The sequence below is a fragment of the Psittacula echo genome (assembly GCF_963264785.1).
Source record: "Psittacula echo genome assembly, chromosome: 4".
In the NCBI taxonomy this organism is placed as follows: domain Eukaryota; kingdom Metazoa; phylum Chordata; class Aves; order Psittaciformes; family Psittacidae; genus Psittacula; species Psittacula echo.
The window spans coordinates 116,344,051-116,357,820 of NC_137738.1; the positions used below are offsets into that span (position 1 = coordinate 116,344,051).

At 40.1% G+C, this 13,770-nt stretch overlaps 1 protein-coding gene across 1 annotated transcript; it reads right to left on the reverse strand.

Annotated features, from left to right (window-relative positions):
- Positions 1 to 920: 920 nt before the first annotated feature.
- ANKEF1 (ankyrin repeat and EF-hand domain containing 1) lies at positions 921 to 13,417 on the reverse strand (the record flags this gene model as incomplete). The annotated part of the gene is made up of 9 exons (XM_080615969.1): positions 921 to 1,046; positions 2,060 to 2,203; positions 3,345 to 3,514; positions 4,783 to 5,009; positions 7,222 to 8,041; positions 9,444 to 9,567; positions 10,803 to 10,952; positions 12,402 to 12,601; positions 13,072 to 13,417. 9 exons carry the CDS (start codon positions 13,415 to 13,417, stop codon positions 921 to 923), a joined length of 2,307 nt encoding a protein of 768 aa, XP_080472095.1.
- Between the last annotated feature and the right edge of the window lie 353 nt (positions 13,418 to 13,770).

The window sequence follows — 13,770 nt, forward strand, 5'->3', positions numbered from 1 at the left end:
CTGCCATGGGCAGGGACACCTCACACTAGACCATGTCACCCAAGGCTCTGTCCAACCTGGCCTTAAACACTTCCAGGGATGGAGCATTTACCATTTCTTTGGGCAGCCTGTTCCAGTGCCTCACCACCCTCACGGCAAAGAACTACTTCTTATATCTAACTGAACTTCCCTGTTTCAGTTTAAACCCATTAATCCCTTCCTGTCCTATCACTACAGTTCCTGATGAAGAGTCCCTCTTCAGTATCCATCCACAAAATCTATGCAGGTTTTTCAAGTTTGCCACAAAGATCTAAAGGTCTGGGTAAAAGCTTTGCAGAGCTTTGAAATACATCTTCAGTGCATAATTGGGAAATACATCTTCAGTGCATAAGGAGAAAGGTTTGTACACTCTTCCAAGTGCATGGAAGAATATGAAAGCAGTACACTAGACTGCAGTAGTCCTAGTTGTAAATTCTGTACTTTGTTGCCTCTGCAGACAACAAAGACCATTGTTGTCTTAAGTAATTACTGAATGCTATCTTTGTCTTTATATTTAATATCTTTTTAGTAGAAAGAGTAATGTATCTTCCAGGAATAAGTTTTATGTTGGGGTGAAAAATAGCCTCCTAAAGCCATATCTTTAAAAGGATAAAAAGATAAAGGACGTTTGAGTCCTAACAGCAGCCATTCCATGAAATATGCTGAGCTAGCTCCAAGACTTAGAATCACATGAGGATAAACCTCTTCCCAGACTAAGCCCCTAACAAGAGATTATATGTGAGCAACATAACCTAGAGGAAAAACTTGCTACAACCTTCTTTTAATCGTAACTAAGATGCATTTACTGAGCACTGCATGATTCCTTCCTTGCAGAGGAGTAGCCTTTTAGATATTTATCCCCTCAAAATATATGCTGAAGTAGCTTCTTCTGTCTGGTGTGCTTATTCCACAAATTTTCTGTCAAAGGGGGTTGCAGAGCTTGCTGACAAGCCATCAAAAGCAGAGTGCTCACGGAGCCATTCATGCTTCCTTACTAGCTCCTCTGTTGCGGCTTCAGGGGCCCAAATCTACAAAATAAAGATATTTGTAGTTATTTTGGACTGCAAGTGAGGTATGAAGATGATACTGTGAGCCTAAGAGAGCTATGTTCTAGCACTTCTTTCCATCCTGAGGCATAGAAGAAAAATGGTGTGGCCTCGTGGTGGAAGATATCACAACAATTTGTGAAGTATAAGCAGAACATTCTCTTGTTGCTGCCAATCTCTAACATTCCATAGGCTCAGATGAGGGTTAAAGTAGGAAAGATGATCCAAAGCTAATTGTTTAGAATGACTGACTCAGGCCCAAGATCCTCAGAGTGGAAAACTGTAATTAGTCATAGAGTCACTGATGATGTAGCCTTATTCCCCCGAGACCATTGCAGAAACTGGCACAAATCAAGCTTAAGGAAATGGTAAATAACCTCTAAACAAAACTGCTCTGTCAGCAATGGTGGTGGTCTCCTTTTTAAGCAGAGGGGGAAAAAAAATATTACTTCTCTGTGGTCTGTTTTTTGGTTATTCTTGAATGAATATTAACAAGTCCTTAATATAAAAATTATATTTTCAGTATTCTAACTCAACGAAGTAAATATTTAGTGATCCATTCAGATCAGTAAATGTCACTTAAGCACTCATGAGATAACTAATTGAGAAGGCAAGTTAGAAGTTGGTGCTGGTCCCATGCACAAGGACTCCTTTAAGTGCAGGAATGCAAAAATCCATACAATAAACATAGTGGCATTTGTAATTTTACTGTGGGTCTAATTTAATCCTATTTTAAAACCTGGTAAGGGCTTGCTTTCCATGATAATTTGTTTTATATAAATACATGTGTATATACATAAAATACACATAAACATATGCGGACTCTTTCATTTACTATTGTTCTATGGCAATCTCTCTAGCCTGTGTCATGTCATCTACAAGCAGCTAGTTGAATTGTGAAGTTGTTTCATCAGATTATTCTGGGTTTTGATCTACAGCAAGGTCTACCTTTCCATTAATGTGAAACCATGCTTGTGTTTTGCTACTGTACATACTTTTCTGGGTTTGAATGTGATGTCCTCTTTCTTGGTAGCACCACTCGCTATCAGAGAATTCAGGTAAATAACACTGTCCTTAAAGGGTTGTGTTGACTTTTCAGGAATGGATGTTTCTTCATCTGCCAGTGATATCTGTGAAGACTGAAAGAGAAGTTACCAGTTATACATCATGTCCAGAAGCAAGGCACACATCCTACATCTTCAGATCCTTCTTCTGTTTTCTATTTCCTGTGGGTGTATTTTTCTGAATCTGTTCAGAATCTGCTTTTCTTAAAGCTGCTATTTATTTCATAACCAAAAATTGTGACTCAAAGAGGATGACTCTCCTCCTTGGACACTACAACATTAACTGCTCTTCAAGACTTGAGACAACCACCTAGTGTCACTGGTGATCCCTTCCTGTGCCAGGTCATGGCTAAATTAGCACCTACAGTTGTCTTTCTCCTGCCTAACAAAGTCCCACACTACCCCTGACATTCACATTATCTTTGAAAGGGGGTAACCAATATTTAGCTACTGTGAAATACTTACCACATCATCCAGGGCAGGACTGCTGAAGGATACTTCCAGCAATGTAGCTACAATTGCATTTTTTCCCTAAATGGCATCGTGGGTTTGACTAACAAGTAACACTGGTAAATCAAGATCTCATCCACCGTAAGAGAACCAGGATGTGGTCACAGAGGCTATATCTGCTTGAACTAAGGCAATTGTAAGGTGCTCAAGGCTCCTGAGTATGCTGTAAAAGCATTCAGTAGTTCAACAGCCAAATTCAGTGTAGAGTTTAAGAAACAGGGCTCGTGTCAACAGTAGAAGAGGAAGGTTAAGAGACAAGATGGGAAATGAGAAGTCAGTGAGCCCAATATTGCCTAAATGAGTTCTGTTAGCAGAATAAAAAGACCTTTCTACTAATTTGAAGGGCCTTGGTCTTATCTGTGAAGAAACAGGTGCTCCCTTGAAGAAATTAAGCTTACAGGTTGCTTGGTATTTACAACAGAGCTGGATGATGGTAAACTTCACGAGGAGGGGGAAAAGAGGAAATATTTTTCTGTGTCCCATCAGTAACATAGGATACAATTCTTAAGTGGGACTGTGAAAGACATGAAGTGCACATAATTAATATGTCAAAATTTCAACCAATGAACAAGTAATAGTACTGGCAAGAAAATACTTTAACAAAACTGCATGATTTATAGCTTTAGAGAGACATGGATGACAAATGAAAGGAAGCAGCATTCTACTAACTATTAGCAAATCAATCCTTTGTTACTATTTTTCATACCTCTCTTTTTGCAGCTTGTTCCTCTGCAGGCTTTGGTGTAGAAGATGGCTTTGGTTTCACAGCTTTTTCTTTCTTTTCTTCTACTTCTGGCAAATTGTCCAGTTTATTCTGGAGCAGATCAATTATTCTAGAATCTGCAAATACTTCAGCAATATCCAGAGGATTCTTTCCTGTATTTAAAAAAATAAATACTTGCATAAGCCATGAAAACAAACCTTGGTTCTTTGTTATTTCAACTGGATAATGAAACCATGGTCAACTGAATTTAATTAGGCCTCTATTCTATTAACCATTCAGTGTGCCAGCAGCATGCCTGACATCATGTGAGGACTGGCAGGCATCTGCACTGTTTGCCAGAAATAAAGCCTTACAGAAATGAGCTTTGAAACCAAGTATTGCAGGAATTCTTTGAGTGGTAACTTTGCTCTGAATGTTCTGACATTTGCAGCTTAATATACTGGTCCTACAGGTTGCAATTTTGACTTCTGAGAGCATTTAGCACTAGGAGATGGTTAGCACAGTACAAGGTTAGGAATGTAGACCAAGTTATTGTAGGTCTCTACCTCTTCCAGTACTTGCTCTGTGGCTGGCAAGGAGTCAAGGGAAAGCCCCATGGTTTAAATGGCACTGAAAACCTTCAGGGCTTAACAGAGGACAAACTCTTCCAGATCTTATAAGGTGAGATGCTGTGGCTGTAAAGTAGTTGTGAGCCTAAACTGCTGTGTGAATTAGAACAACGCAGAAATAAGGAATACACATACCTTCTACAAGCAGGGTTTCACCTAGTAGGCATTTTGGCAAGGAAAATCTCATTATGTAGCAATGTTGCTTCCTTTGTTACAGCAAGAGCTTAAAATGTGACAAATGCTGTTTAATTTACTCCAAAAAGAGAGGAAATAACACTGCATGAGGGATCTGCTGTGAGGAGGTAACACTTCAGTATCAATTTGATTTGTTTTTCTGTTAAGTACTTTTTCTCAGGGAGTAATATTTACATGCTAAGCAGCAAGAAATATTTTAACCTGTGCTGCCTGTGCATAAAAACTAAATTATTTAAATGGATGGCAGGGTACACACTGGCCACAACTGAAATCTAATTTTCCATCAAATAATATTAAAAAGTAGATAGATTTTATTCATTAAAGCCACTTATAACTGTATATATCTTGTGAGGAGTAACAGACTTCTTAATCATGTAATTAATCATGTTACTTTACTTTCTAGAAGCATAAAACCCTGGAAAGCTGACTACTTACAATAGTGATTCCATACTGTAGGAAACCAATTGTGCCTTTTACCTTCATTCTGGTCCTGACAGCTATCATAAATTCAGAACACTTCTCAAAGCATTCCAAGAACTTAGTTTTGTTTGTGGCTTTGTAATAAGACATGGATATATGTAAGGAAGTGGGCCTGTTTTGGGGATGTTGATATTTACCATTGCTGTTTGTAGCTTGGACATCTGCACCCTCTTCAAGTAAAAAATACACAATATCCAGTCTGGAGATCTCAATGGCTCTCATTAGTGGGGTTGCATTGCCCATTGCAGGTGCATCCACTGCTGCTCCAGCCTTCACTATCAGTTTGGCAATATCGAGGTGTCCATTATAGCAAGCATGATGGAGAGGAGTCCACATGAAATTGTCTGTTGCATTTACATCAGCCCTACAAAAGAACATGAGAAGTGGCAGATGAAGCTATCTACTAGATACAGGAATGTCAACACAAGCAATGTTAACTGCCCCCTGCAATGGCATTATTCAATGTGAATGTTTTCATATTGCTACTGCTACTCTGAAGCCATTTTAGTATCCAATATATGGCTTGTCATGGAATATTAATTGTAAGAGTGTGCCTGGGTGGTGATCACATCTCCCTCTTAGCCAACACAGTGTCCTTTACATGGAGGTTTTCACAGGTACAGAGGAAAAGAGGCATTCAAACACCATAGTCCTTTAAAATGCTGCTTGTGTTTGTGCTTCAGCTTCACTGATAATGGCAAAAAAACAGATTAAGGAATTCATAAAAGAATGCTTTTGGGCCAAGAGCAGGTGGAAAAATTGCCAATTTAGTGAGTTAGAGAAAGTCTCTCAAAATCTGAGCCTTTAGAACTTTTTCAGCCACTGTGTTTCTGGACTATAGATCTGTTTCTGCTCCCAGGCTAAAACTGGTATGTTCTGGAGGATGCAAGGGCTAGTTTGGAGGAGATATTTGCAACCTGCTGCCTTTGGATGAAGCTGAGGGGAAAAGCATTATCAGCCCTTTAGCAACTTGCTGCCTTGTAAGCTTTTGGGCTGGTGTCATGCAAAAGCAAAGGCTTGGGGAACCGCAGTCACAAGAGCCTCTTAAAGGTGTTAAAAGGAAAGAAATATTGTTCCCTCACATCTCTGAAGACAGCACAGACCATGACCATGCCCAGATCTGTGTGCCGTGTGTGGGTTCAGAGTGGGTTAAAGCCTCAAGAGGGGATTCCTCGGTACTCGAGCAGAGCGGGTTACTTGTGCCTTGTAGTTAAAACAGCCAAGGGGTCCTGAATTGAGTTAGGGTTGCTGTCCCATTGGATCTAAGGACAAAAAGCTGATGTCTTCCCAAAAGACATGGAAGGAATGAAAAGGAAGAAAATTATGGAGTTGCTTCCAGGGATAGCTCGTTGTTCTTCAGGTCAGATGGTTAATATTTAACTCTAGATCAAAAGAACAGATTCATCTGTTTTTCTTTACTCAATTTTAACATTTTTCAGTATTCTGCTTTTGGTGAGATGTTATCCCAGTAATTCCCCACACCTATCAGTTTCGCCTTTGTTATCTTTCAGTTGCTCAGCCTTTATGGTTTATTTGTATGCAGTGTTCATTGCCTTTGTATTTCTCATTAAAATATGCAGTTACTCCACTTTCTCTCCCAACCCATCCTCCACACCTGTACCAATACTCTGCCCCTGAATCCTCTTCGCTAACTTCGTTCTACCAGAAACAAACCAATCAAAAGGAACAGCATCAACACAGCACTGACTTAATATTTTTTCCTGATGAAGCATTCAATTTGCCTTAAGCTCAAATTTAACTTACTTCTGAGTCTTTCTGGAACAAGACAGAAAGTAGATATTACCAATTTATGTTTAAACCTCAGTGCTTTCCATAGCTCTGGATAAATGTTTTGTTTCTATTTGATATGGATTTGTGATACTGTACTGAAGAGGTTATATTGTAAAAAGTATTTACACTCCAATGTCAAATTGGAAGTACCTGAAAGTCCACGCTACTGAAAGATGCAAAGCTAAACACTGTCTTGATAACCTTCCTCTCCATATTCTGACTTCTGTCAATTTAAAAACCTCAAAATTGATACTATTTTAAAAGATTATTACATTTCTAGGGCTGTTAAACATGAGGAGATGTGACTCCAGTGCTGTCTTGTGACACTTGACTAAAGTAGTGGAGATTAATTTGCTAGATTAATTTGCTAACTCTTGCATCTTTATCCAGGATTGCCTTGCTTATTTCAGGCAAGTCACTTGAACCAGATTTCCCCAAAACCATTCATCTAATTTTGAGAGTTGAGTTTTGAGGATGCACCATGAGAGACCACAGTTGTGACTGGCACTCTGCCTCTGATCAAAATGCTAAGAGCCTAAGCACCCAAAACCTTCAGACTTGGGGAACTTACCTCTTGGCTGTCTCCATTTCCCTGTTAATAATGTCAAAAATAATAAACTAACCCTCCGTAACTCAGGATCCTATGGAACTAACTTTAGTATTAAAAGTTATATAAACAAAAACCAAACCATGGTCTGTTGCATCCAAATGTTTGCTGGAAATTTTTGCTTTTGAAAGCCTCTCCAAAATAGCAATTGAAAAAAAAATCTCTGAAATGATCTTACCCCTTTTCCAGAAGATACTGCACAAGAACTATGTTCCCACTTGCACATGCAACCATCAAAGGTGTTTTGTAATATTGATCTTTTATGTCTAAGTGCACACCCTCCTCAAACGCTTTCTGCAGAGACAGAAAGTCTGCTTCTCTGACAAGGTAGTTAACGTTCATGTACGTTTTCCTTGGCTCATCTATATACCAGGCACGGTCATCGTGCACAGGATGGGCAGATGGGTGGTCTCGGTTAAAACGGGAGATGTCAGCAAGATTTTGGATAGCCTCAACCATGTATACAGGGAAACCATCTTCTCTAAGGGGACATGCACTCTTCGGCATAACACAAATTGGCACGGGGACAGCGACGCCTTTTTTGCCTCTTCGTTTCTTCCCTTTCTTCCCCTTCTTCCCTTTGGGTCCATAGGATGTGATAAGATAGTTTTTTGGCAAGTATTTAGACCCTTTAAAAAAGTCTTCAATGCCGATTCCATCAGCCTGATGTCCTTCATGCATTTTAGCAATAGTTTCTAGTTGTTCAGTGTCCACAAAGGAACAGTGCTGCTGGATAAGGGCTATAAAATCATCTTTAGTGACCTTCCCATCTCCTTGGTCAACAGCCTCCAATGTCTTGCGGAGGGCAGCCTGGTGCTCTAAGGACCAGTCATACAGCCTCACAGCCCACTGGGGGTTTTCCTCATCCTGAGTTTTGGACTGTTTTGCAAAGGTCTTCTCAATTTTACGCAATTCTGATACTGCTGCTTGAAAACCAGCATCCTTGGCGATGGTTCTTGGTGTCTTTTTTTCCAAGTTAATCCATGTAGGATCGCAGCCTAAAAATATGGACAAAATTTTGCAATCAGTGGACACAATTCCACAATGCAGTGGAATTCCTAATTATATAGAAAATCCATAATTAATTATGTATATAAGAGACTTGTACTATACATGCAACTAATTGCCACAGGTCTACAGTTTTATACTGTTTTAACTATAAATGGAGATAGAAGATTTGTTTTGCAAAGGGAGGTTCATGGGGCAGCATGTGCGTCCTGGGTTCAGCAGCAGCAGTCAGTTTTTCTCCTTCTTAGTAGGTGGTGCAGCGCTGTGTTTTTGACTTTTGGCCTGGGGATAATACTGATAAAGCCGATGTTTTCAGTTGCTGGTCAGAATGTTTACTCTGACCAAGGACTTTGTGAGTCTCATGCTCTGTCAGGGAGGAGGGAAAGCCGGGAGGAAGCAGGGACAGGACACCTGGCCCAAACTAGCCAAAGAGGTATTCCATACTACAGCACGTCATGCCCGGGGGTGTAACTGGGAGTTACTCGGAAGGGCACGCTCACTGCTCTGTCGGGCTCGTTTTCAGCAGGTGGTATTGTATTCTCTTTCCTTGTTATTTCCCTTATCGTTATTATTATTGGTGGTAGCAGCAGTGATTTGTGTTATACCTTAGTTACTGGACTGTTCTTATCTCAACCTGTGGGAGTTACATTTTTTCGATTCTCCTACCCATCCCTCCGGGGGGGGGGGAGTAGAAACTGCGTGGCTGACTTGCCGACTGGCTTAAACCACGACAACGTGCTTTACTTATCCATCCATTCATGATAAGTATAGGAAGGCAGAAATTCAGTGGAAACTACATTTTTTAAGTGGTGATAAAGGTTAAAAAGAAAGAAACTAAGATTAAAGTATCACTCAGTGTTCTATACCCCAACCTTGCAATCAGGCATTGGATCACTAGCTAAATGTTTGACTCACAAGAACAGAATGCAGGAGTTTGCATGGTCCTTTTGAAGTGCTATGATCATCTGATTAAGTTAGAATATGATCACAGCTGCTTTGTAGTATGTTTGAATACCCATGGGCATGAAGTTTTCCCTATGACTACAGAGATCTATCTTGTTTAGTGATCAGCAAACCAAAAATTACATTTCTGTTGGAAGTTTCAATGCAACACATCTAAACCCAACTAAAAGCAGAACCACTTAAAACAGTCCAGTTCTGAGTTATACAAACTCATGATGTTTCTGCTGCTTCCTTTGAGAAAGGTTTTATCTTGGCCACATGTGTAAAAATAAATCACAATAGCCTATGTTAGGCACTTCTTAATGAGAATTACATTTGTCACATGATACCCAAGAGTCAAATCCTTCATAGATGCCCAAATTAAATCTTCCCTTTAGCAAAGAAATAAAATGTACATGACAGCTGCAAAGTAACTTATTTTTAATGTACCTCTTTGTCCTATGAACTTGCAGCAATTTGCAAATCCTCCCTCCGCAGCATAATGAAGCGGCGTGTTACCATTCATGGCAATCAGGCCCATGTCTCCATTATAAGCTGAAATAACCGTCAGAATCTAGAAAAACAGACAATACCACCAAAATCTGGTGTGTTCCTTCTGATAGGGAAGTGTGAGAATGATTTACAAATACATGCAGTACCATATATTCTCAGTTTATTTAGTGAAGTTCTCTCCCATGCCCAGCTAATCAATGCACACGTAATATTTCATGTTTTCTGTAGTACTCAGCTTATTTCATGGAGGAAATAGAGACCTTGCTCTGTTATAAACACCAAAGACAATCTTTGTTCCTGCCACCTGTCCTGGGTTCAGCAGTAGCAGTCATTTTTCCTCCTTCTTAGTAGCTGTAGCAGCACTGTGTTTTTGACTTTCAGCCTGGGAACAGAGCTGATAACACTGATGTTTAGACTGACCAAGGACTTTGTGAGTCTCATGCTCTGCCAGGGAGGAGGAGAAGCTGGGAGGAAGCAGGGACAGGACACCTGACCCAAACTAGCCAAAGAGGTATTCCATACCACAGTACGTCATGCCCAGGATGTAGAACAGAGAGTGCCCGGAAGGGCTGGATCACTGCGGGGTGGGGGTGAGGTACCGGTTGGTGAGCGGTTGTATTCTCTTCCTTGTTATTTCCTTTATCATTATTACTATTAGTGGTAGCAGTAGTGATTTGTGTTATACCTTAGTTATTAAACTGTTCTTATCTCAACCCGTGGGAGCTGCATTCTTTTGATTCTCCTCCCCGTCCCTCCAGGAGCGGAGGGAAGAAAGGGGGGGGGGGGAAGTGGACTTTGTGGTTCTGATTTACAGCCTGGGCTTAAACCTCGACACCACCTCACTGCAGGCCACTGTCTTAAAGTAACTCTGACAATGCATGCACAATCAAAACTGCGTAATTTTATGTACTTTGAAGACTATTTGGGCAATAAGGAAGAAACTGCCTAATTGCAGCCATTTGCATCTGCCCCTCTTGTAATGGTAATGTTTCATCTAAGTTACACAGCTGTGACATGCTACATGTTGAGAGAAACAAGGTCTCCAACAGAGCTGTTCACACCAGCCAGCCACACTAGCATACTTGGAGATACCTTGGCAAAAAAGGCTCTGCAATTATGACAGAGATTCTATTACTGCCAGATTCCCTTTGATATTTAAAAAGAAGCTGCTTTTGATGGCTTTGATGAACTGGACTCAAAAAAAACCTAATCCCAACCAACCCCAAAAAAAACAAACGAAAAAACCACCCCAGGTTTGGCTTTGCAGCAATGCTTTAACACGACAAATAGTAATACCTCAAAAAAGCCTCCTTTAGCTGCAAAATGTGCAGCACTTTGTCTTTCAAAGTCAAACTGGTTAACATCAGCTCCTCTCTCAAGCAGACCACGCACCAGCTCAAGAACACCTTCTCTTGCAGCTTCCATTAAGACTGTGCGACCTGTAGCCTGCAAGGTAGCAAGAAAGCAATTCAGTTTGTTTCCTATGCTAATTCAGGTTGGAACAATATGATCTGCTTGTTTCAAGGTGGCATAAAACTAAAGGTTTCCTTTTAGGTATTACTATAAAAAGGAGACCAGACTAATAATTTCCAAGATGCTTGTAGGTAAACTTTAAGAATCTAACCATAATGCTGCTAAAGCATGAGTAGACAAATCCCAGTGACTTAGATATATTAGTAGCTTGAATCTCTTGAATAGTCCTTATGAAAATCAATTCGTTAGTTAACGAATCCTTTATCCTGTGTGCATGTGTAAACATGCTTTCATGCATGTTTACAAAACTTAACACAAAATCCTACCTTTATCATTAAAAAAGCATAAGGAGTGCTAGAGGGAAGACAGAATAACTGGGGAGTTTCACTGCTGTTCTGTGAGGAAAAGTTTCCATTCTAATATATTTATATATATATTTTTCTAGATAACAGGGTATGTTTGTGATCAGCAGTACTTATGTTCTTCATAATGGCTGACTTGGGTAGATCTGATGACCCTTCCAAGAACAGAGCACACCTTGGGTCAGGGATTGCCTGCTATTACCATACTGGCCCATAGCAACACAGAATATCTGACTTGGCACTCTACAGAGGGGCAAAGAGAGCAGTGAGCCATGGATATTGTCCTACTGAACCATATGCTATTCCCTTCTACCTATCTTTCTAGCAAATCATTCCTATTATGTGATCAGATATATGCCCATCGTATTACAAAAATAAAAGCAGGTTTCTCATATTGTTAAGTACACTGAGTGTCTGGGGATGTGTGTGAAAGGATGGGAGAAAGATGTCTAAACACTGGGTTTTCTATAGCTACAAGCTAGGAAGTATAACTACAAATCCAGGACTAAAGGAAGAGCCATGGGTGGCTTTAAGGGAAAGCTTGACTTGATCAACAGCACAGAGCTGCCATCCTTCAGGTCTTTGTTAAATTGAGGAAATAAATAAATTAATAGGACGTACAGAAGAATGAAAATAGTTTCTTATGGCTCGTTCCTGCCTTGATCCCCCATCAGGTTTTTCATGCTAGACTCACCTTTTAGTGAGCATTATTTCAACTCTGAAACCCTTAGAGCACATGGAGGCAAAGTACAAATCAGCCCTGCACCACTGAAGTGCAGCAAACTGCAGCTCCTAAGAGCTGGCCCAGTTACACTTTATGTTTGTAAAATAACTGCAGTCTAATCTACAGTAATCTAACTCAGGATATGTGGTTCAAGCAGAAGACTTAATCCCTGCTCCTGCAAAAAGGGTGATGCAGAAGAAGGGAATAGGCATGGCCACAGAGCTAAGCACTTGTCACTGCTTCATCATTTTAATGTGAGCATTTAAGGTTCTATAGTCATCTGGTAACTATTCTACACTTCTCTATATATGTTCTTAGTTACGTAAATATTCATACTGGGTTTCCTGCACTGGGATTTGCTCCTCTTTCCATGAAATTCAGACATATTTCTTTAATATCATGAGCTTGCTCACAGGCTTGTAGAAATACAGGCTTCCCATCAGTGGTACAGTTGTTAACATCTGCACCAGCATCCAAGGCAATTTGCACGCAGTGGTAGTGCCGTGTTGTAGGTAAAAGGCAGTAAAACAGAACACCTGCAAAGAAAACCACCAGGGATTATGGTGCGATACTAAATTAGTAGAAAGGTTACTTAGGCTGTGAGCTTCACAGCTGAACAAAATCCTTCAGTAGAGACCAGTTCACTTTTCTGAGGGCACATACATGCAAAAAAGACTTCTAGTTTAGGTAGGGCCTTTACTTCCAGAACTTCTGGGAGTAAATCAGGATTTAGTATGACAGGTCATGGGAGGAGCGACCTTCCGTCACAGGTTATCTTTCAGATAAGTACTAGAGAGACCTAAAGGCATAGACTTATAGGCATAGACTGCTCAGGGAGAATTATTTCCACCAAAGTTTCCATGGCATAGCTTCTGCTGAGCTGTAAAGACTACTCTCGACCACAGTTCCCCTCTATGGATGGCACACAACATACATAGGAAGTGTGCAACACAGTAAGGGGTCATTTTATGGTATTTCTGATCTGACAAGGTTCCCTTTTACTTACCTTTCCCTTCATTATCCACAACAGTCATGTCTGCTTTAGCTTTTACTAATATATCCAAAATGAACTCATGGCCTAACTCAGCTGCCTTCATTGCTGCAGTACGTCCCATTTTGTCCTGGACATCTGGATGAGCTCCTTGTTCCAGCAAGAAGCTGCACATGTCAATGTCATTTCTAATGCAGGCCAACTGAAGGGCACTATATCCTTCCATAGGCTCTGTGAAATTAATGAGATTTGGGAATCCATTCTGGACCAGCTTTCCTATTTGCTTCTTATCTTTTTGGTGAACACACTGAAGAAGTTTGTACACCTGTAAGTTTCGAAGTCTGATATCCACTGGTAACATCCTGGAATAAGATAAAATGGCTTCTTTGAAGGAAGTAATTCCTACATAGAGAAAGAAGAAAAAATGTAAACTCAGAGATGAGATTATAATTACATGCCAGTTAGAACAGGAATCAAACTACATTCAAGGCAGAAAAATATCCACTTTAACTTAACAAAGCACTAAGCTTTGAATTAACTTCTCTCATTTAGTATACACAGTATATGTAAAGACTATATAAACACATATAGCAGTTTGCAAAATTGTCCTTTCTAATCTTCAAACTGTTATGAAGAAGTCTCACTGAAGGTGAAAATTAAGTTAAGAAACTGTAAGGTAAATGCTTTCCGTTCAAGGAACTGTTATAATCTGCA